The following is a 23,852-nucleotide window of genomic DNA, read 5'->3' on the forward strand; positions in this document are numbered from 1 at the left end:
TCCGGTTTTGATGAAACTTGAAATGCATATTTATAACCCAAATATCTTGTTTCCTTTCGATATTCGCGCATATCGGATCGTAACTTCCTGAATTATAATGGCCCCTGATTGTACGAAAAATCGCGCTTTTAGCTTGTGGTCCATGTTACATGTAGATGGTCACAATTTTTATCAGATTTAAAAACCGTTTTATATCACCGTTACACCCTAATGATGGTTGAGGTCGAATTTCATGAAACTGCCGGACAAAATGGACGCCCCGCGTACGCAAATAGTGTAAACATCTGGTATATCAAGGTTGTGGACCTCCTAGATGAAACTTGAAATGCATGTTTATAAACCAAAGATCTTGGGTACTTTCAATATTTGCGCATTTAGTATCGTAACTTCCTGAATTATGGCCCTTGATAGTACGAAAAATCGAGTTTTGAGCTTGTGGTCCCTGTAGATGTCACAATTTTTATCCGATTTAAAAAATTGGGATATATCACCATTACAAAGTAATTTGGGTTGAGTTTGAATTTCGTGAAAATTGGACCAAAACTGACGGACAAAATGGCCACCCTTGTACGCAAATACATGTAGTGTAAAAATATTGGATATCAAAAGGTTATGGACCCTCTAGAGGTCACAGTTTCTATCCGATTTGGCTGAAACTTTAAATATATGTTTTTATCATAAAGATCTTGGTTCCTGCGGATAATCACACATATCCGAACGTATTATCCCTTAGTAAAAAGTCCTACAGAATACCCGTGTAGAATTCTATAGAAAATCTATAGAGTTTTTTTTTGGGGGGGGGGGCATGTCCCATTTTCTATAGGATAAAATTCTATTGTATTCTACAGAATTTTGGGGGCCTGTAGGAAATAACAGCTCCAAATATTCTACAGTTTCTGTAGCGCACATCCTATAGTTTTTCCTACAGATTTATGGCAAAATTTCTATAGGAAAATACTATAGTATTCTATAGGATTTTTATTGCACTTTCTGTAGGAAATTCTACAGTTATGTATAGGAATGAATACTGTAGTATTCTGTAGTTTGGAAATTGGCCCACTATAGTTTTCTGTAGGAATGGGTACTATAGAATTCTATAGACTTTTTTTTTATTAAATCTTATTTTGGGATAAATATAGTTGGCCCATGATCAACGCCGGATTAACCATGGTGGGGGCCCTGGGGCGCCGAAGACGCGAGTGCCCCGTAAGGGGGGGGGGGGTCCCCTTTGACATTTTCAGAAATTGGAGGCCGGAAACGTGATTTCCTGAGGAATTCCAGCCCGATAGCCTCTCGTCCGCATCTCTCTCAAATTTCGAGACGGGGCACTTTTGGCCGTCTGAAGCGGACAAATCTCCTAGTCGAGGGACAAGTCTCAACGCATCGCAGCCACAACAGGCCGCTCTACCGAGTACGACACCCCGACTCGCACAAACCCTAGTAGTCTGCAAGCAGATTTACCTGCCTTCGAAGACACCTGCCAAAACACACAGGTCGGACACACACCACCCCGTTCGCCCGCAAGGGCGAAGTAGGGCCTAATCGTTCTGTTGCCGGTCTCAGAGAGGCAGACGTGCATGTCGTGGGACGGGATTCCGCAAAATTCTGCCACAAAATTAGCGCATTCTGGCGTTATTTCAGTGGACCAATCCATGCGAGTGCTATGAAATGATGGCATTTCTAGAGGAGGGGGCTGGAGCCCATTGAGCCCATTAAATCCGCCACTGTAAGTGAGCAGAGCTACATCAAACCTAATTGTGAAGTCGCTCAGTGATAAATAACGGTGTCACTTGAATCGTATTATATCCCCCACGATGATTTGATGAATGGAGGCCATAACGTTACGACCAAGCCGGACTCGATTTTTGACGAACGTCTAACAATGTAAGTACCAAATGGTAATACGATATTTAATCAAGAAATCTGAATATTTCGTGTGATCATGATGTGCAACAACAACAAACAAACAAACAAACAACAACAAACAACAAACAACTTTTATAGATCAGTATATGCTTTGCCATTGGAATTTGTTAAACCACAGAAACAGGCTATAATGTTTCTGGTTGAACTTTTGCATGGAACAGTGCCTAGTTTCTTGGATGGAAAGAAAAATGTGTCCTGCACATAAAACTAAAAGAACACTACAGACAGAATTCCAAAAAAGAGAAAGCTTGAAAGCTTGCGTAGGCTACATTAGTGTCACTCTGCAAAATTTGCCTCATATTGATAGTGTATGCCTTCTTCATTAGCCCAGAAAGAACAGAAAAGTAGGATGTTAAACCCCATTTCAGCATTTCATTTCATTTTGTGTCGAGTGGACTGGTCGAGACGAGTGGACTTTAAAGGAGCTAAATCGCTAATGTTTGGGACCTAGAAATTGACCCAAATGGGTCGCAAAAGCATATAATAATGTAATCTGATTGTATATAAACTGATTTACATTCAATTGTTTCCGTTTTGACTCTTAATTTCAAATCAGTTATCTCCAGCGAAATATGTCATGAGTCTCATATCGCTATTGAGTTGTGGAATCTAGCCTCGTTCTTTCTGGTCACTTTTACAAATGACACTGAAATGCACTATTATTATTATGGTACATGATTCGTGTACCAATGTAAAATATTTATTCTATTTTAAATATTGGATATCAGAAGCCTACCTTTTCACGGTAAGATCACAAAATCAATCTTAATTTGAATTAACAAATAATTAGTGTTTTCAACGAGTAAGACTTTGGTGGATGATATTGAGTTAGTAATAGTAGAGACTTATATAGCTACTTTAATCCTAATCTCTCTCTCTCTAACGATTAAAGCCCAGTCTTTGGATGGGTTTTATCCTCTGTTTAAAGTAGCTAAGTCTCTAAACTCAATATCATCAAAAATCTTCGACACTGAAAACACAATTCAAATCAACATTGGTCTTGTGATCTTACAGGGAAAAGATGGGCTTCTGATATCCAATATTCAAGACAAAATAAAAATTTTACCATTGGTACACGAATCGTGTACCATAATGCGTTTCAACGCCATTTGGAACAAGGGACTCAAATAACAGGGATAGACATATTCCACAAGTCATGTCAAATGGTGACGCTATATTCTTAGCTGGAGAGCACAATAACTACCATCGGTGTAGACTGGAAAAACCAGACGCTAAAGATTGCCATTCACATGGGATTTCTGGTGTATGTTGCCGAACATAACTTATTAGAAATTACAGTAAAAACAGAAACGATTGAATGTAAATCAGTTTATATACATTCATATTACATTATTATATGCGTTGCGACCAATTTATGTCAATTTCTAGGTCCCAAATATTAGCGATTTAGCTCCTTTGCGGGGAACGAAGATTCCCGTTCATGGAGAAATGAAATGGGATTTAACAATAACATCATACGGACTCAATGCAGTATGCTATTGGGGTGAAGGGTCCCGGTCTACGGCGGTACTGGGTACGGCGTACTCTTATTTCGATTCCTCTACGTGTACGCGAGACCTCCTTTCTGTCCCATCTGAACGACTATAGCCTTTCCTTGAGGCACTCCGCCCTGTCCCACTAACAAGGGTAAACTTTGCCTAAAAATCACGACGGATTCACACCGGGGGCAAACTCCAGACCCCCCTCCAGCCTAATAATAAGCAGTACGGTATTTGTATTGCATAAATTATAATTTTTTATTGTGACCTGTATATTCCAGTTCAATTACTGAATGTTATTGAAACAATCTATTATTTACTGCACTCCATAGTCTTTTACGCTATAGACTAATCTACACCCAGGTTCAGCGCTATGGGATCGATCCCCCAGTAACATACAGTGGCGAGGATCGACGGGCGGTAGGCTATATTTTAGGTCAAAGTTTTTTAAAAGATTTGTTCTAACTTGGAAGATTGTTCGGGTCGTCATAAGAAGGCAGTCTATACAAATTCTATCTTTTATTCCAATTTATCGGAGATTGAGAAAATAATGATTTATAAATAAGCTAATAGCGGATACTAACTATTACAGCCCTTGTTGGTTGCTAATAGTAGATAACAAAGGCTGCCCTTGTTAGTTGTTACTGTAGCGGCTAACAACTGCCCCCAGAGGCGCAGAGGCACCCTTAGCGCTGCTACGAGCATCTAAAAACGACTAACAACTTTCTACTACTAGCAGGCTAATAATAGGCTGATCGGGTGAAAATGTGGACATATATTGCTGTCTCCCCCATCCGTCCGTCTGTATGTCTGTCCGTCACACTTTTTAGGACACAATAACTCACCTTCTAATTGAGATACTAGAATGTTGTTGGTGTTTATTAGGTCAATGTGATAGAGTTCGAAGATAAGCATTTTCTGCTTAGGGTAAGCAGCGATAAGGAATTTGATTGGTTAATGCTTTGGGACATCATTACATAAATAGGGGAGAGCGGGGCATGGTGGGCACGATTTCTTTTTTTAGTGAATTGACCAGAAGTGAAATCCTACAGAGAATCAAACTATGCACTCAGTTGAAGCCAGTCATGTGTTCGATTTAACAGTGCTGTTAAGAAGTTAATAAATTGAAACCATTTTAGTGTAGATCATTGTAAAACCAAAAATTTTTTTGACCCAATGTGCCCCGTATGTTGGGTACACTGGGTCACATTATAGGACACAGTTGGCCATCAAGTATGTTTCTTTTAAAGGGACAATAACGCCCTTGCTGGCTTGACAGCTCCAGAAAATAAATAATAGCCTTATTCTAAGTACTAGATGTTTAAGTGTCCTACCTGTTGTGTAAATTATTCATTACACCCTATTTTACTTGTCCAGAGGGTTCGAAAATGTATTTAAATCCAAGTCACATTTGAAAAGGTTTACGTTAGGCTTTTCCAATCATTTAGTTGAATTTTTCCAATTTTTTACATTAGGTGTGATAAGATGAAATTTGTATCATCAATTAATTGGAATGTTGTAAAACAGTACAATTTGTTGACCAGAATACAACAAGAGTGGTATTGAGCCTTTAAAAAAAATGTATAGTAAACACACCGAAAATCATGCGTGGAGTACAGACGTATGAAATAATGTTGCTGTGAATATTATGATTATATACCTACAAATATCGACAAAATGACACTCTTTTAAGAAGAACCTAACATCTGATGATCCCGGGGACCAGATAACACTACTTTTTATGTATGTAACTGTGTAATTGTTGATATTAAGGTATTTCTGTTCTCACTGTTTTCACGTAACTTTCTTGATCCCAAAATGGCGGCCGTCACACCCGAAGTATCGTTGTTTAAAGTTCTACCGATGTGTACGACTCCCAGTTCTGCAAATAGCTCAAGCACAAATATAAACAACAGAAGGGATATACGCTATAACACTAGAGGTACGTGTCACAGTCTGAATACAAATAAATGCATGAAAAAAACTCCTCCAGGCTACGTATCGCTCTGACTTTGAAATGAAGCATACCGGTGGTGGCATTCGTTTGATTTGGAATGCAGGTCACTACGATGAGTTTAGACGGGCTGTTGATATTTTCTATACAAGCTTGAAAAGCACGAGAGAAATTGATTTGACGGTCACCAACCAGCTTGATTAGCAGAAAAATTGTGAAGCTTCAGTTCTTAGACTATGGGCCATTAAGAAAAAAGAGAGCTACAGATATAGCATTAATCTATATCACACGACTGCGAGCGCCCTTGTAAATGGACCCAACACAGAAGCTTTCATCAATAATCATTTACCCGAACTGCTGAAACTTGTCAACAACAAGAGAGCAGATATGCTAAATAGTAAAGTTCAATAAACTCTACATGACACAAAAGACAATTCTGCGCCACAAGAAAACACAAAATCCAAAAGTAATAAGTCTCCAAAAACAAGAGTCAATTCTCCGGAAATCTGAGGCATGGACATGCAGATCAAGGAGTTTCATGCTGATACCTCTATTCCCAATCAAACAACTTCCACTACTACATCTATGCTTACTTCAGAATCACACATTCATTCTACTGATGATTACATAAAGTCACCTTCAATGCCAATAAATGCGAACGTTGCAACAGGGATTAACCCAGGCCTATACCAGACTAATTCTTCAAATTTAGAACAACCTATTAGAAGTGATCAAACTCAGTTGCCGTCAATAACAATTAGTTGTAGTAATAATAATCTAAACCAAACCAATTCCGATCTTACACCCAAGTCTTCCTGCACAAGTTCTGCTGTCCATAGGGAAGAAGCTAATCAACAAATACACTCCCAAATCCACCCCAAAACTACTAGCAAATTCGCTTAAAAAGAACCGCCCTATTAGAAAGTCTCCAACGCCCAATTTAAACCAGGTGGTTAAGTATAGGATAACCATTACCACTCTGCAGACTAAAGTCACAGACCTAAATGAAAAGTTGACTAATGCTCACAACAAACTGGCTATGGTAATGTCTGAAAATAAAAAACTAAAGGAAAATATGGTAAGGATGGAGGAAGAAAACAAGAAACCAATAACGACATTAGACCTAACAAATACAGGTTCCCAGACAGAAAAATTACCAACAGACATCACAAATAAAGTTACTACCGGTATTGAGGGAATCTCGAAAAACACACAGACTGTGCCCGCACACATGCAAGTCATCAAGATGTGTGATATTTTGTCACAGACTGAATGCAGCAATATTGTGTTACTGCCACCGGTAGCTGAGGTCTTACAAAACAGTGCACCAACCGCTAACTGTATTGCCTCCCCTACCTCACCGCAATCAAACCCAGCAAACACATACATGTATCAGCAGTCTAACAAAGCATATGAGCGAGCAGATAAAATAAAACTGCTAGAAATGAAAAAAAATATCGTCATAGGCTCTTCTCTTCTACAAGATTTAAAGCCAATGAAATTAGATAGAGATGGAAATACAGAAGTTAGAACCATAGGGGGCGAAAAATCTTGGACGCAAAGAAGTTTGTTGACCGATGCCAAAATTGTCACCTTCTTAATTGGCTCCAATAATGTTGGTAGCACAGATGCCCGTGCCTGTCAACAAGACTATTCTCAGCTGATACAGTCAACAAAAACCAAATTTCCAAAAGCTGAAATAAAATTTCTTGAGCTAGATGTCCCGATTGGTTCAATGATCAGCTAGTAGAAATAAATGATGTTCTCTCGGGCATATGTGCATCAACAAAATGTACTTTTATTAAAACCAAAAGAAGATTCTGCAAAAACGACAATAAAAGTGCAAAACAATACCTCTACAAGCCAGGTTTACCATCACCAATATCACAACTGACCTACAAACAGAATCAGTGGCACCCTAATCAGTGGAATATTAACCAGTGGAACCAAAGTCAGTTTAATCCAAATCAGTTCAATCCGAACCAACTTAATCCAAATTTGCTTAATCTGAATCAGTAAAACCAAAACCACTGGAATCAAAATCAACTTAACCTAAATCATTTAAATCTAAGTAATTGGAATTCCAATCATTTTAACCAGATCATCTGTTATATGTGTATAATTTATAGGTTTGTTTGTATTGCATAATTATAAGTAATTGTTCAAATCGCTTGTTTTCCTTAATAGAAACTGAAACATGTCAACTAATTTAAAAATTGAGTTTTGGAACATTAACGGCTTAACATCAAAAATCAATAATAATAAGCACCTTTTGGACTTAAAAAGAAATATTTCACATTTACATATCATATGTTTCCTGGAAACTTGGTCTAGCCAAGAACAGGAAGAACTTGGAACACTTACTGACGTTCTGGATGATTTTACTGGACATGTATTTAGTAGGAAGGGGGGGAAACAAACAGTGTCTAACCCCAGAGGAGGGTGTGCAATTTATGTTAGAAATGAACTAAAACATGGTCTTAGTATAATTGAATCGAAGGACGGGGATGTGGTATGGTTCCGACTCAACAAGTCAGTTTTTCAATTCCCTTTTGATATTTGTGTAGCTGCAGTTTATATTCCACCCATTAAATTCTCCCATTTGGCAAAACAAACAATACAACCCCTTTAGGGTCTGTGATCGATGGCTATGATCAGAGGCACTACTCTTACGCCGATGATACTCAACTCATTGGTGTGTCTAGTCCTATGCTAATCAGAAATGCCTTACAAAAAACTACTGACTGTTCGCTGGCAGTTAAACAGTGGATGAAAGCGAACAAACTAAAATTGAACGACGATAAAACAGAGGCTCTTTTAGTAGGTTCATCACAACAACTCAAGTTACTACCTGATCTTAAAATCACCATTGGTAATTCAGAAATAAATTTCTCCAAAAATGTTCGAAACCTTGGAGTGATATTTGATCCTTCTCTGACAATGGACGCTCAGGTTGATATGGTATGCCGTACATGCTACTATCATCTACGCTGTATATGCAACATCAGAAACTATCTCACTGCTGACGCTTGTAAACTACTTGTGAGATCACTTATTTTATCAAGGATTGATTATTGATTGTAATAGTTTACTCTATGGAATCCCACAAGCACTTCTAGCCAGGATCCAAAAGGTTCTTAATACTGCAGCCCGAATAGTAACAAGGACACATAAGTTTGATCACATCCAGAATGTGCTGGCTTCTTTACATTGGTTACCTGCTGAGGCGCGAGTCAAATACAAAATACTAACATTAGTGTATAAATGTCGCAATAATGCAGCTCCTCAATACTTATCTGAACTCTTATATGACTACAACCCTATTAGATCACTTCGCTCTCAAAATAAACAGTCACTAGTTGTTCCAAGATATAATTTGAAGTCATATGGGTATAGGTCTTTCAGTTCAGCTGGTCCTAGATTATGGAACGAACTTCCACAACAGATCAAGAATCAACAAACTTTTAATCAATTTAAATCCGCACTAAAGACTTTCCTGTTTCAACAGTTTTACCAGTAGAGCCATTACAAAAAGCGTTTTGAGAATGTGTCAACATGGAGAAGACGCTATATAAAACTTCATTATTATTATTATTATTTAACGACCTAGAAAAAGATGTTCTTAGATATAATAAATTGGGCAAAATACTAATTGGGGGCGACTTTAATGCACGAACACATAATTTGAAAGATATATTCTATTCTGATTTCAAGGAGTCTGTGAATCAACCATATCCATCACTAATTAATGATATACCAGAGAATAATTTTCTAAATATTAGAAACAATACTGATACTAAAATAAATACTTGGGGTAGAGAACTCGTAGACCTATGTAATGCAACCGATATTTGTATTCTCAATGGACGTAGCATTGGTGATCTGCTAGGAAACTATACGTGCATAAACCATATTGGCTGCAGCACAGTTGACTACATTTTGTCAAGCCTCTCTCTGTTTGAAGCCATTGCCTCCTTTAAAGTGTCTATTCTAAATCACCTATCCGATCATTGCTTGATATCATGTCACTTATCTTATTTAAATTTAAAGGTAAATCCTCCTGTCAACATAACTAAGACTGCTTCTCAAATAAATTGAGCGACAATTTAACAAAATCCAATAACAAAAGAAAAGCACTTAAATTTCTGTGGAAACCTGATTCTGACCAAGCTTTTCTTGCTGAATTGCAAAAACCAGCATATAGGTCACATATAAATAATTTTATGATGACACCTTTTGATATGAATTCAGATGATGTACAAAGAGCCTCAAATGACATTTGAAAAATTCTTCTAGATGCAACCAAGTCATGTGTCAAACTTGTTGAGGTAAAAAAATAATAGTAAAAAAAACAAATGGTTTGATAAAAATTGTAGAATCCTCAAACGTGATATGGTTCAAGCACAACATAACCTTAATAACAACCCTAATAACAATCTGTTACATGAAATTTATTACAAGAGGAAAAAAACCTATAAAAAGGTCACAAAATTCAAGAGCCGTGAAGCTAAATATCAAATTCTCAACAAATTAAATGATCTGCAAACTAATAATCCTAAAGAATATTGGTCACTTGTGAATTCCCTTATTAAAGACAATAATAAAAAAGATAATGAAGACATCTCTCTCAAAAATTGGGAAGAACATTTCACTTCCTTATTTGATGTTAAGGAGGATACCACAGTATCAGATGATAAACTAAATATACAGTTTGAAAATGAAGTAAAAAATTCTAAATTAAATACAGATTTAAATAGAGAAATCACTGCCTCTGAAGTTCGCTCCGCATTTAGAAACCTTAAAAGAAACAAATCCAGTGGTCCTGACCTAATTATCAATGAAATGCTAATTGCATCTCTCAATATTATGATTGACAACTATATAAAGTATTTTAACTTTATTCTTTTCTCAGGTGTATTCCCCAAAGCCTGGGGTGAGTCATTTATTGTCCCAATTCACAAAAAAGGTGATAAAATTTTTTATCAATAATAAATGCCAGGATTTCAGATCATCTTGAGGATAATAAATTATTAGATAATGCTCAGAGTGGATTTCGAAAATATTTTAGAACGTCTGACAACATGTTTATTCTTAAAACCATATTAAATAAATACAAAAGTCTTAATAGAAATATCTACCTCAGTTTTATCGATTTTACTAAGGCTTTTGACACTATTTGGCGAAAGGGACTACTATTAAAATTGTTACGACATAATATCAATGGTAATGTATTGCAACTCATTAAGTCTATGTATGAAAATACTAAATATATAATAAAAACCAATAGTATATCTCTCCCTATTATTTCAAATGCAGGAGTAAAACAAGGGTGTGTCCTGAGTCCAACTCACTTCAATATATATATATAAATGATCTACAGTCCTACCTACATAACGAAAACAATGACGCTCCGACTCTAGAAAGCTGTAACGTATCCCATCTATTATTTGCAGATGACCTTGTACTTATGTCAACAACCCCCCATGGCTTACAGAACAGTTTAAATAAACTTAACCAATTCTGTAAGGATTGGAAGTTAAATGTTAATCTTCAAAAATCTAAAGCTATGTTCTTTTCTAACAAAAAATGTAATAAAAGTAAAACTGTCATTAATTTTAATATTGGAAATAGCAAAATAGATCTTGTCTCTTCGTACCAATATTTAGGGGTTAATTTTACAAATAATGGCTCACATAAAGCAGCTATGGCTGACTTGAGCAAGAAAGCAAGAAGGGCCTGGTTCAGTTTACGCTATAAAATTTGTGGCAGTGATGATTTACCAACTGCAGTTTTACTGAAAGTATATGAAGCAATTGTTAAACCCATCGCTACATATGCCTCGGAACTCTGGGGATCTCAAATTGCTCATAGCAAGAACAATACCACAAAAAACTGGAACAGAATTGAATTAAATTCAATAACAAAGAAAACAGCAAAATCAATCCTAATGCAGCCCCCTAAAACTTCAAATATTGGCTGCCAGTCTGAACTTGGACTTTTCCCTCTTCACTTCACCGTGTACCAAAAAATGTTGTTATATTATAAACGACTGAATGATCTAAAATCTAATCCATCGCATTCCCACACTATCTTGACTGCAGCATTTGATGAAGATGTTAAAATTGCACTGAGAATACCCAAACTTTCCTGGTCTGCCGCGATCCTTAAAATAATAAATGAGTATGACATTAATATCAATAATCTTTCCAAATATAATATAAAATCCTTGTTAGAATCTAAATTCAACTCATTTTATTCAAATACCTGTAATATGAAAGATAACTATACCAGCCATAAGCCAAAACTTAGAACATACAGAACTTTTATGACAAGAATTTCAAAACCGCCAGCATATCTCCTGTCCGTATCTAACAAACAGTATAAATGTTCAATGACATCCCTCCGCCTTACCAACTTCAAACAGAGAGAGGTCGGTACCATAACATTGCCGAAAAAGACAGAATTTGTAGACACTGCTCTAACAATATTGTGGAGGATGAGTTTCATTTTCTAATGGAATGTACAAAACATGAAACCATTCGAAATAATATTTTGTACCCTGCCTTATACGCCAACAGTCTACCATTCTCCTTCGATGTCATGTTTGACCCACCCTCACCAGTTGCAAAATCTGTGTGCTCATTTGTTTTTCATGCTTTCAAAAACAGAGAGTGATGACTCGATGCCTTCTGCCTTATTTACAATAAACAACATAATTTAACTCCGAAACAAAAGAGTCCTAAAGGAAGCACAATCACATGCCTATTATCCCCCCTTCTTACTTTATATACATAATAATACGTTCGTTATTTGCTACATGTATATTTGTTGCATTGTATTAATGTTCGTTTATTTGTTACATGTATATTTGTTGTATTGTATTTATGTAATTTTTGTAATTGTATGCTGTTCCTCGTGGGCGTTTTTATGCAATAAATTTACTTTACTTTACTTTACTTTACATATAAGAACTGTAAAAAGTAAACTTTTAGTTCAAAATATGAATTTGTTTTAAGACTTGAACTCAGATATGCTGCTGAAAATTAAAAAAAAAACCAGCTTAACATTGAATAAAAAATTCTTTAACTGGAGAAAAAAAATCTTTTATGTTTGATAAACTCCTAGATGACTTGTAAGTCAGTAACCTAGGATTCGTAACCTAGGACCAATATTTCCTTAAAAACAGCTCAAATATTCAGATTCTGTCTAAAATGGACAGATGAGATTTAGCTAAACTCGAAATGCTTATGCTCAGTGTGCCCCTCTGAAATGTGCCCCACGTACTGTGCCCTGTCATCAACCATGTCAGAAAATCGAAAATGGCAGGAAGACATGTGATAGTATTATGAAACAAAATATTTCTAATGTCAAATAGGCCTACTATCTCCTTCACCTGGGATTTCAAGTTTGTGGACTCTAACAAAATCTGGAGTAGCCAAGCAGTTTAACCAGTCCGCCAAAAATTCACCTTTGCGTCAGAAAAACAGTTAATGGCCGATAAATATTAATCAGCTTTCATGAATTTATTGAATTTAGGAGGACAAATGGGGGCCGTATAGAGGAATTCCCCAGTGATGTCACAATTGAATTTTCCCAAAACAGTTAAAAATTACAAAGCCTGGCTTACTGTGTCCCGCTCTCCCCTACCTTGACTAAGTTTGATAATGATCATTTTCTGCTCAGGGTAAGAGTGATATGCAGTTTGATTGGCCGAGACTTTGAACATTCTAGCTCAATTACAAAGAGAGCTTTTGTGTTCCAGACTTGGTGTGGGTGTTTATTAGGCCAATGCCTAGATGGAGTTCGAAGCAGGCACGTAGCCAGAGGGTGCAAGGCAAGGGGGGCAATGCCCCCCCGAAAAAAAGTTTTGCCCCCCCCCCCGAAAAAAAATTTGCCGACCATAGCTCTAAAATACGTAGACTGTGCCGGGTGTGCCACCCCCCTAAAAACCTCACTGCCCCTCCGAAGCTAGCAAGCTGGCTACGGGCCTGGTTCGAAGATAAGCTTAGGCAGTTAGGGTAAGCAGAAATAAGCAATTAATTTGATTGGTTGATGCTTTGGGAAACGATAACTTTAGTTCTAATAGCGGACGTTAAATAAAGCTATTTCACATGCACACCTAGTTACTATACTTGTAACTTTAAACTGTGGCTGGAGTAAGGCGGAAGACATCAGTAGTGGAACAATTTCTAACGCACACCCTGCTGAACCTAAACTGGACCCCTACAATCATGAATGTTAAAAGCCGAATTTACTGCAGGTCTAACTGTGAAATAATTTTTATTTGAATTTTTAATTGCCGCAAGGTATAATTACGGAGTGACGACGATCGAAGGACCTAGAATTTCTAAAGGGTAAAGGACCGAGCGAAATCTCTCACCCGTATTCGAAATGAAGTTAACACACACATTCCTAGCTACGAGAACGTAGCTAAAAACGTTGAGATATACTGATGTGTTTGGGTTTTTTTTTTAGCTACGATTGGATGCCTTTAGTTCCAAGTGGCAAACTCAATTTCCTTATTAATGCATGTAACATCTTTAAAATAAGATAAGTTTATGTTATTATGATTAATTAAACTTACAGGGGCCAATGTAGTGGCAATACTGTCGCCTAACTCCAAATATTCGCGTCTTAATTAATGAAGCGTTGTTTTTGTCTGACATTCACCGCCATCGAAATCCATTCATAGTTACAGTGCTTTAGATTGCCCTTTTGATTGGCAGCGTATCGTTTAAAAAGATGGCGGGCTTAGTAACGGCTTAACGCCTCGATTTTAAAAACGACGATTTGTACCCGTTTCAGGTAGGATTATATGCTTAATTGTAGTTGGGTGTGGCAGAAATATTATAAATAACAATAATCAATCGTTGTCTTGATTAAAACTATTGTCATAACTGTTGGTATAACTCGATACGCCAACATAGAAAGTTAATGAAATTTGGTATGTTCATACCTTATCCATCTGTCGATTTGGTGCAATAAAGATCTTGGAGCCACTATAATACTATAAGGGTTTATTTTAGTTATAAGAAAGGTGTTCTGTTTAATATAGAAATTCGTTACCTACATGATGTGTGACCGAAACTAGGGTAATGAAGCAGCTTGCATTATCCTACTACTATCTTAGACTAACTTACCGACGTTATGTCAGTATCCATTGCTGGAAGTAGGGTACTATAGTCCAGTCATCTCGTGCACGGATTAGTACAATTAAATAGAATAGTGTTGACGTAAAACGTTGCCTATACGAAATACTTACTCAAAAATGGTAATTGTCCCGCCCTAATAGATGACGCATTATACTTCCTCTATAGGAGAGAGCTTGTTTGATTTATCATCAGACTATCATTCAGAGCTCAGGGGAACATATCCATAGCCTTGGCTTTGAGGCTAGGGTGAACACATCATCCTAGCGCGAACCTTATGTAAAACTAGCAAGAAGTATGTGGCTCTTGGTACGTTTAGGCTGTTAGGTCTGAGTTAGAAAGGATATTAAACTCAGACCGTGGATATTTTAATAACTCAAAAAGTACTATCATAACTTTGTAGTTTGATGTATTTGTTTAATTATATAAACTTAGTAACAAGATAAACGGTGTTCAAGAGTCAGTCAATTGAAGATTGAAATAATTGATCCCACAACGTGAAGTCGAAGAAACGCCTAGACGTTAATGTCATAGCTAATTCTTTTTTAGTGCCGTGAAAGTGTCACACATCTTCCCCATAGTGTCACACCACCAAAGCTCGTTTAGAAGTTATTGCGTGCGCGATGAGCCTACCCTTACCCGATTCCCCCATAGTTTTAGTATGTTTACGGTGATATATCTCGAAAAGCCAGCATAGGAAGCTTCTGACATTTTGTATTCTAGTAGTTTATTCATCCCTTGATTCCATGAAACAAAATACATTTTGCCACCAAAGCTGGTTTGGATGCTTTTTGATGCAGCTTGAGCGTACCCCTTGTTTATTGACCCCCCCCCCTCCCCCAATGCCGCCTCGAATCCGGGTGCTAGGAACACCTAGCTTGCGGTGGTATAACTCGATACGCCAACATAGAAAGTTAATGAAATTTGGCATGTTCATGCCTTATCCATCTGTCGATTTGGTGAAATAAAGATCTTGGAGCCACCAAAGCTAGTTTAGAAGTTATTGCGTGCGCAGTGAGCCTACCCTAACACGATTCCCCCATAGTTTTAGTATGTTTACGGTAATATATCTCAAAAAGCCAGCATAGGAGGCTTCTGGATTTTTATATTCTAGTAGTTTATTCATCCCTTGACTCTGTGAAATCCAATACATTTTGCCACCAAAGCTGGTTTCGGTGGGTTTTGATGCAGCGTGGACGTACCCCTTTTCTGCGTGCTAAGTTAGCCTAGTGTGCGATGGTAATAGTATTTTTTTATTTTTTTTTTTGCATATATACTTTGCATTAATATGTCTTAAAATTTTATTTTCTAATAAAAAGGTAACAATTATTTTAGTGATAATAAAATGTAGGTTTTTATTGGCGCTAGGAATATGTGTGGGCTAACTTCATTTCGAATCCGGGTGCTGGAATACGGGTGAGAGATTCCGCTCGGTTGAAGTTCCAGGGTGGATTTACTTGAGTATTATTTTTAGGCAATTATAACCATATTGTGTGCATGTAGGCGAGGAATTACATGTAGACTAAAATTAGACCCAAAATAATTTCATCACGATAAAGAAAAAAAAAATCTTTTAAAAAAACAATCTTATGTTAAGACGACTTACGAGCTTATCGTTCTTTAATCGTTATATATATATTTTTTTTTAAACTAGCTAAAACTATAAAACACTATTGCAGAGTGTGATAATTGATGAAAAATAAAAACCGGACCCGCAGACCGAAGTATACAAAACCGTCGTGCCATTCTTAGACAACTTCGTTTTCCCCATCTCTCATGGCTACATTTGGCCGTATTTTCTTAATTTCAACAAACAAGCCCTGTTTAATCACGGATGTAAATTTTAAATAGTCTCGAGTAGATGCAGCCATGCGATTCTGGCCTACGTCATTATATAATGGGGTTCTCCGTGACTATTTTTAATTTTAATGGGTGAGCGCTCTGTTTGAATATCCTGGTAGTAATCCTTTAGTGAATATGAAAGTAATAATTTGGTTGCAAGACCAGAGGCATTTGGTAAGCAAGAGAACAGAATAAGTTTCAATTTCGGACATAAAAATCCAGGTAGCACCACTAGTACGTAGGGTTTCCCCATGGTGTTAAATATGGTTAAATATAGAATCAAGCTCCCAGCCAAGTTGTCTGAAAGCGAGGCAACCTTTTATCTCGTCAGAATGACACCGTTTTATTGATTAGATGGGTCAACACTTTCACACAATTCAGTCTGGTGGTAAAAGTAATCTCTGTAGGAATTGACCATTGTCTGAGACACGTGTCACATTTTATGAATTAAATCACATATTTCAAGTTATTGGTTAGTAGAAAAATAAACGTGATCATACAGCCGGATATCTCACAAAACAACACGACAAATTGACGACGTCGACAGTGTGAGTGAAGTCACATCAATCACGCCGACAGGAGTGTGCTTTTGAACTTCTCATTCTCTGGTAAAGTGTTGTTATTGAATAACCAAGTTTCCTTCAAGAACTAGATCTGTTGTAAGTATAACCCCGATAAATCATCTTGCTTGGTATATTTCTAGATTCTGCTATATTTGTGTAACTAATATAATAATATTTGAATAATTTGATGGAACATATCATATAAGTTTACGGAATAGGCCTAGTGGCACATGTACTATGTTACTAATAACTATTATTATTTACACTAATACTATGTAGGATTCCCTATGCAAAATCATTTTTTGACAAGAGTAATTCATTTTTTGACAAGAGTAATTCATTTTTTCTGTTATAGTGAATACAGTTTGTGTTGTTATGTGGGTGGGACTGGTGAACAGAGTAGCCTACATTCTGTCTTTTATGAATATTTACGTACCGTCCACATATATCCAACATTTACAGATAATTATCTACCCTATTCCCTAGAAAACCTATTTAACCCACCCAAAACAGTTGCAAACTCAGTTAGTGCGTTTTTATTTCATGCAATGAATCTAAGGACATAAAATGTGTACAGCTACATATAGCCTATCTCTAGAGACCTTTTTGTATCAAAATTATTCTTTAGATTTCCATGAATTAATATATTTCATTCCATATTCTATTACTTGATTCATGTCATTATTATAGCATCCCTATATTATAAATACCTATACTAAGTCTTCTCGTTATTTATGTATTTATAATATTTATACTTATACCCATGCACCATAATTGTATTGAATGCTGTGCCATTATCAAACCCGTTTGAGGTAAATGTGCACATTAGGCTACATACTGTTGTCCAGTTAGTAAATCTATAGGCCTATTATAAGCTAGATTGAAATTACTGTTGTCTTATTTGTAAATATCATTTGTCATATTGTTATAAATAATAATGTACATGTTTATATTGTACGTTTTCCTAAATGGATGTTTCGATACAATAAAATCTTATCTTATCTTATCTATGCTACCTGTAACTGCTAGTAGGTACATATTCCATGGATCTTATATTTTATAAGGTCCATGCATATTCTTACTCAAACAACTTTTTAATCAGTTGTACATTTAAAGTAAACCTTTCCTTAAAATCTGGGGGGTTGGATGGCCGAATGGTTAGCACGCTAGCACTGTATCATACGGTCTGTCATTGAGTCAACTGGCGGGGTTTCGATTCCCCGATTGTACGTGACAAGCAGTAGGGTTGCCTGTCCAACCTCGTGGGTTTTCACTGGGTCCTCCGGCTTCCTCCCACAGCTAAAGACCCCTACGCGCAAGCGAATTATGGAAATAAAATCGAACCATATGTTAGTCCCGAAATGACCTAGTTTGTGTCAAATGGACGTTAAACCCCATTTCTCTCTCTCTCTTTCTCTCCTTAAAATCTACTTTAATTCATGTATTGTAGGTGACAGTATTAGACAATGGCATTCCAGAAGAATAATCGGTTGTTGACATTACTGTGTTGGGTGATGTGTGTTTATAACGTCCAAGCCTACATTGATGGACTTTATTGTGGCAAGGAAAATTGTTATGATATATTAGCAGTTACAAGAGACTCTACAAAGGGGGAGATAACTAAGGGCTATCGTAAGTTGGCACGACAATGGCATCCTGATAAACATAAGACTGAGGAAGCTAAAAAGGTTGCCCATGAGATGTTTCAGAAAATTGGAAATGCCTACGAAATTCTTAAAGATGATGCACAACGAGAAGACTACAATTACATGTTAGACAATCCTGATGAATATTATTCCCATTATTTCTATTATTATCAACATAGGTTGGCACCTAAAGTTGATATTAGAATTGTTATTGCTGTCACCATTACCGTTGTATCGATCATCCAATATTTTGGTGCTTGGAATAATTATAATTCGGCCATTGATTATTTGTGTAAGGATCCAAAATACAGAGCTCGGGCTATAGACACGGCTGTTAAAGAGAAACTGCTTAATAATGCTTCTAATAAGGGTAAATCCCGGAGAATTAAAATCAAGGAGGATGAAGAACAGGTTATCAGGGAGGTTATTGAATCGAATATGGACATTCGGGGCGGCTACCAAAAACCCAAATATACTGATGTGTTGTGGATTCAGTTGATTTTCTTGCCTTATTACATAGTTCTGTACATGATTTGGTGGTTAAAATGGACCTGGAAATTTACTATAATGAGAACAGAATATGGAGAAGAAGAAAAATATTACCTTATCAAAAAATATATGAAATATGGAAAAACGCAGTGGGATGCAATTGAAGATTATGATAAAGAGAACTTTTTGAATCTTGAACTTTGGAAAAAAGAAAATTTTAAGGAATGGAAAGCTCAACAAGATGAAGAAATGAAGGCAAAATTAGCCGAGAGTGCAAGGTATAAAAGTTACAGACGATATATGAAGAAAGGTGGCCCAGGTCAAATAAGTTTTGGACCAGAGTAGACCATGGTTGTATATCAATGTGCCTTGACGTTCTATGCTATAGATAGGATGGTATCACTTTGCAAAAGTTATTCCCATTTCAGTTTGTCTTATTCTTGATCAATTACAGGTTCAGAAGAGCAATTACTGAGAAAGGCAAAAACTCTTTCTTTGTGATCATATTCTATTGGCTTTTCTTGATGGGTGTGGGCTGAATATTAATACTGGATAATCACATGTTTTCAATGTAAATCCATCAGAAATAAACCTAAATAATTACCACTTCAGCAAGTACCAAAATACATCCTTCTAAACTCTTAGTTATTTTTTGTTGGAAATATAAATGTGGTTGTTTGTACAGTATGTTATTGAATGATTAAGAAAACTCCCATGTTTTATTCATACTGGTACCAGGCTAAAACATGGTCATGGATTTTCTTGGCGCTGTGTTACTTCTATTCATTACATGATGTGCATGTATGTATGGAGATACCTACTCAACTGAACATATAGTACTGGAATAATTCTTGTAGAATTGATCTATTAATGTGAGAAGTTTCTTATGTAAACCAATTTTTAATTTATTCTACTTTACTATGATTTCATGCAAGTTATTGACAATTGTATTTAAACTACCTCTGAAATATAGATGGAAGTCACAACTATTAGTACAGTCATTTATCAGTCAAACTTCTATCAGATATTTTTAAAAGAAATTATAAAATCAAATTCAGAATCAATATTTTGAGATAGACCAAATGTCTAACTGGATTTGACTGATATCTATTGTTGTATTTCCTGTACACCATTTGTAATATTACTCCCAGTGCATTGTAAAATAGATTTCTCTACCTATACATTCGTACATGTATATGTTCCTAAGTGTTGAAGTAATAATGTAGTCATACATTTGTTAATTAAACCCAATAAAATGAATATCTTGCCAGTTATTCTGTTCTGTACAAGAAAATCTATATTTATCAGTTTGTATCATTGAAGATTAAATAATTGATCTTACTGTTTGATGTAAAAAAACCTCACAAATTTATATAGTTATTGTAGTTATGTGTAATTAGATTTTCAAAAGGAAAACATTCTTAACTTTCAAAAAATACCTTCAGGTAACAGGTACATGTACCATTAAAGATTTACTGTGTATGTTACGGTTCAATAAAAAGTTGGACAATTTAGTGAAGAAAATTGTAGAAGGAAATGTGGTCTTTGAATAATTATTTATGTGTAATTGGAATACACACTAGTCTACAAAAAATATTAATGTTATTAACTGTACATAAACTGGTGATTTATATCATTATCGGTATTAAACCTTCCTTTGTTAGAAAGCAAGTGACTTATACGGAGTGCATTCCAGTTAAATAAATAGTTGTATAAAGCTTAGTTATGATGGCCTAAGGCATTTAGCACTAAAAGTGACAATAAAATTTATCTTCAAGGCACAATAAATATTTATACTGCCAAATTTCCGTTATGTTGAATTCTATTTTGTTTTTCTCATTTGTCCAATCAGCTGGACCAGGTAATAAATTACATATACTGGTATATGGTACATGTACCTAAATTTACAAAAATAGTCTTGTAAATAACATTGAATCAAGTCAATGCCAATAATTATATAATATTAAATTGGAAATACAAATATGGTTTATTCGAGTTGTTGGACACTTCATTAGATACAGAAGCCATGGTGGCTCAGTGAGTAAGACATGGTCCCATGCCATGTTCTATGCCTGCTTTGGCTGTGAAAGTTCATCAGGATTTTCCAGCATGGTCCCCATTTGTCAGTGGCGCAGAACAGAGGGCCTGGTAAGGGACAACTTATAGTTTGTTGGGATATACAAGTTTGCATGCACGTAAAAGATCCCGTAGCCAGTAGCGCCACTGTCCGGGCAAAATTTCCCTCATAGCACAATGTATGGTGTCTGCTCGTCTTCATTAGCTCTGTCGGAGCAGAACAGTAGGACATTAAACCCTGTTTTATTTATTTCATTAAATACATTATTGGTGCTGATATTGTATAAAATCAGACCATATGTTACAAAACAACTATGGTAATATTTTTCTTAGTATAATAAATTCGAGTATTTTTTTTTTATTAGAAATGTTGGGGGAAAAAATCATTTATTTTAATGTATCAATTCATTACCAGTGATAGATTTCATTTGACTTTTAAAATGACAAGGAATCCGTTTTTCAAAAAAAAAAAATATTAATATGAAAATGTTGATTATACAAGTTGGGGAAGGGGAACATGAATCTTCATCAATTTCTTCCATATAAGTACTTCCTTTACCTAGTCAGTTTTATATATAGTGATTATAACAATTTGATCAAAACACACATCCTATTTTGTTTCGTTTGTTATAGTTTTTAGCCAATGAAACGGTCTGTTACGGCGACTGCACGGAACTGTGGGTAAACCACTAGAACCATCAGTGCTGGTTGATTACTCGGTCTGACGTCATAGGGTCAAAAGCCTCTTGTATGACCTCAGACGTGACCTGAGGGTCACGGTGGCTAAGTGGGTAAGACACTGGCTTGCTAGCCTGGAGTTTGGGTGTTCGATCCCTGCATTGGCTGAGAAAGTGCATCCAGATTTTTTGGCGTGGTTCCCCCCTTGTCAGTGACGCAAGAAGGAGGGCCTGACAAGGACAGCTGTCTAGTCATTCGGATGAGACAAAAAACCTGAGGTCCCATGTACACCTTGATGTGCACATAAAAGATCCCTTGACAGTTGGAATTGGATATAAGAGTAGGCCGTAGTGCCACTGTCCGGGCAAAAATTTCCCTCATAGCACACTGTACGGCATATGCCCGTCTTCATTAGCCCAGTTCGGAGCAGAATAGTAGGACGTTAAACCCCATTTTATTTCATTTCTGACACAACCTCCCTCTACAACCAGTCAGATCTTCATGTAGTGTAGGCCATTGAAAGAATATATAAAAAAAACGAAATATAGATCTGTATTTTAATCAGATTGTAATTATATAATTTTTGTGTTATTCAATTTCATTAATGCAATGTCAGTATGTTGTATGATTGAATCCCAAGTTTTCAGAGTGCCTTTACCCCAGCTACTGATTAGCACTTAGGTTATAAATGTGCTGCGAAAAACCTGTGATTGCATGCTGTTCTTGTGGACTGTGTTAATCCTAAATGTTATATCAGTAAATTTATTAAGTTTCATAGTTTACACTCTGCGATGATATATTAAGTTTCATAGTTTACACTCTACGATTGTATATTAAGTTTCATAGTTTACACTCTACGATTGTATATTAAGAACTTTTAAAACTATTAATGACAATAATACCAGATTTACGTATTAAATGTGATTTTTGTGTTACCAGGTATTTGTATTTATAGAGATTTAATTTCACCAATTAAACAGTATTTGGTACAGACAGACATAAGCACAACCCTACATTATAAGCCATATTACATGTGTAAGGCACAATCCATGATTTTTCAGTCAGTTGGTGTACATGGATATGTAGGGCAATAATTTCTGCACTTTGAACTGACTACACATTCCTTTGGAAACCTTGCTGTTCAGTAAAAAAATCATTTTTGATTTGATGTGATATGACTAAACAGTTACAGTGGGGAAGGTGGATGTTTAAATTTAAATTGTATGCACAATTTAAGATAGGCCTGCCAGTCCATCCCTCACATTTAGATGTTTTATAATACCAACAAGTCACATGCATTATATAGCCAGTTTTAAGGAGTTAGTGGGCCCTTATGCCAGTTGTTAGATGTTCAACAATTAGCTGAACCTAGTATTTTGAACATGATATGATGTAAAATTAATAACTCTCATTTCAAATCAAAATATCGAACTGGTTGGAAATGATCTTTAGGCTACATACTCATTTAAGGAATTTCATTCTTCTCTTCAACCGGAAAGAAATTCTTTAAATGAGCTGGAGGTAGCCACAATGGCTCAGTGATTAAGGCATTGGCTGCCTGAATAGAAGGTGATGGTAAAATTTTCCGATGTTTCTAGTCATTCGGAAGGGGTGAAACACCAAAGTCCTGTGTACAAGTCGGAGTGCATGTGAAAGAACCCTTGACAGTTGGAATTCAAAATAAGTGGTTCTAGCATTGTCCAGGCAAAATTTCCCTCATTGCACACTGCAAATCTTATCCCTGTCTTCATTTGTCGACTTAGTGCAGAAAAGTAAGACGTTAAACCCCATTTCATTTTTTCAACCTTGGCAGGGTTAGCCAGGCATCAATACTTAAATTACATACATTATGCAAGAGCTAAATCTGCCTATTGCAGGTTTTTTCTTTAGGTCTGAATGTTATCTAAATTATTAATTAGACATTATTAACCACTCTCGATGTCATCATCACTAGCCTGCGATGTTTATTGGATTAGGTTCAGATTTGCTGTTTGACTTCCATTCAAGATTTAATTGTGAAATGGATAATC

The 23,852-nt window shown here is 36.1% G+C and overlaps 1 protein-coding gene across 1 annotated transcript; it reads left to right on the forward strand.

Annotated features, from left to right (window-relative positions):
- The first annotated feature begins 16,670 nt into the window (after positions 1–16,670).
- On the forward strand, positions 16,671–22,757 carry LOC126821105 (dnaJ homolog subfamily C member 25 homolog). Its single transcript, XM_050549427.2, has 2 exons — positions 16,671–17,029; positions 18,384–22,757. Exon 2 carries the CDS (start codon positions 18,400–18,402, stop codon positions 19,411–19,413), a length of 1,014 nt encoding a protein of 337 aa, XP_050405384.1. The 5' UTR covers positions 16,671–17,029; positions 18,384–18,399; the 3' UTR covers positions 19,414–22,757.
- Positions 22,758–23,852: the final 1,095 nt, after the last annotated feature.

The sequence above is a fragment of the Patella vulgata genome, chromosome 5 (assembly GCF_932274485.2).
Source record: "Patella vulgata chromosome 5, xgPatVulg1.2, whole genome shotgun sequence".
NCBI lineage: Eukaryota > Metazoa > Mollusca > Gastropoda > Patellidae > Patella > Patella vulgata.

What these genes read in the sequence shown, in the direction of transcription:
- LOC126821105 (XM_050549427.2), top strand. Translation starts at nt 18,400, where the DNA reads ATGGCATTCCAGAAGAATAATCGGTTGTTGACATTACTGTGTTGGGTG.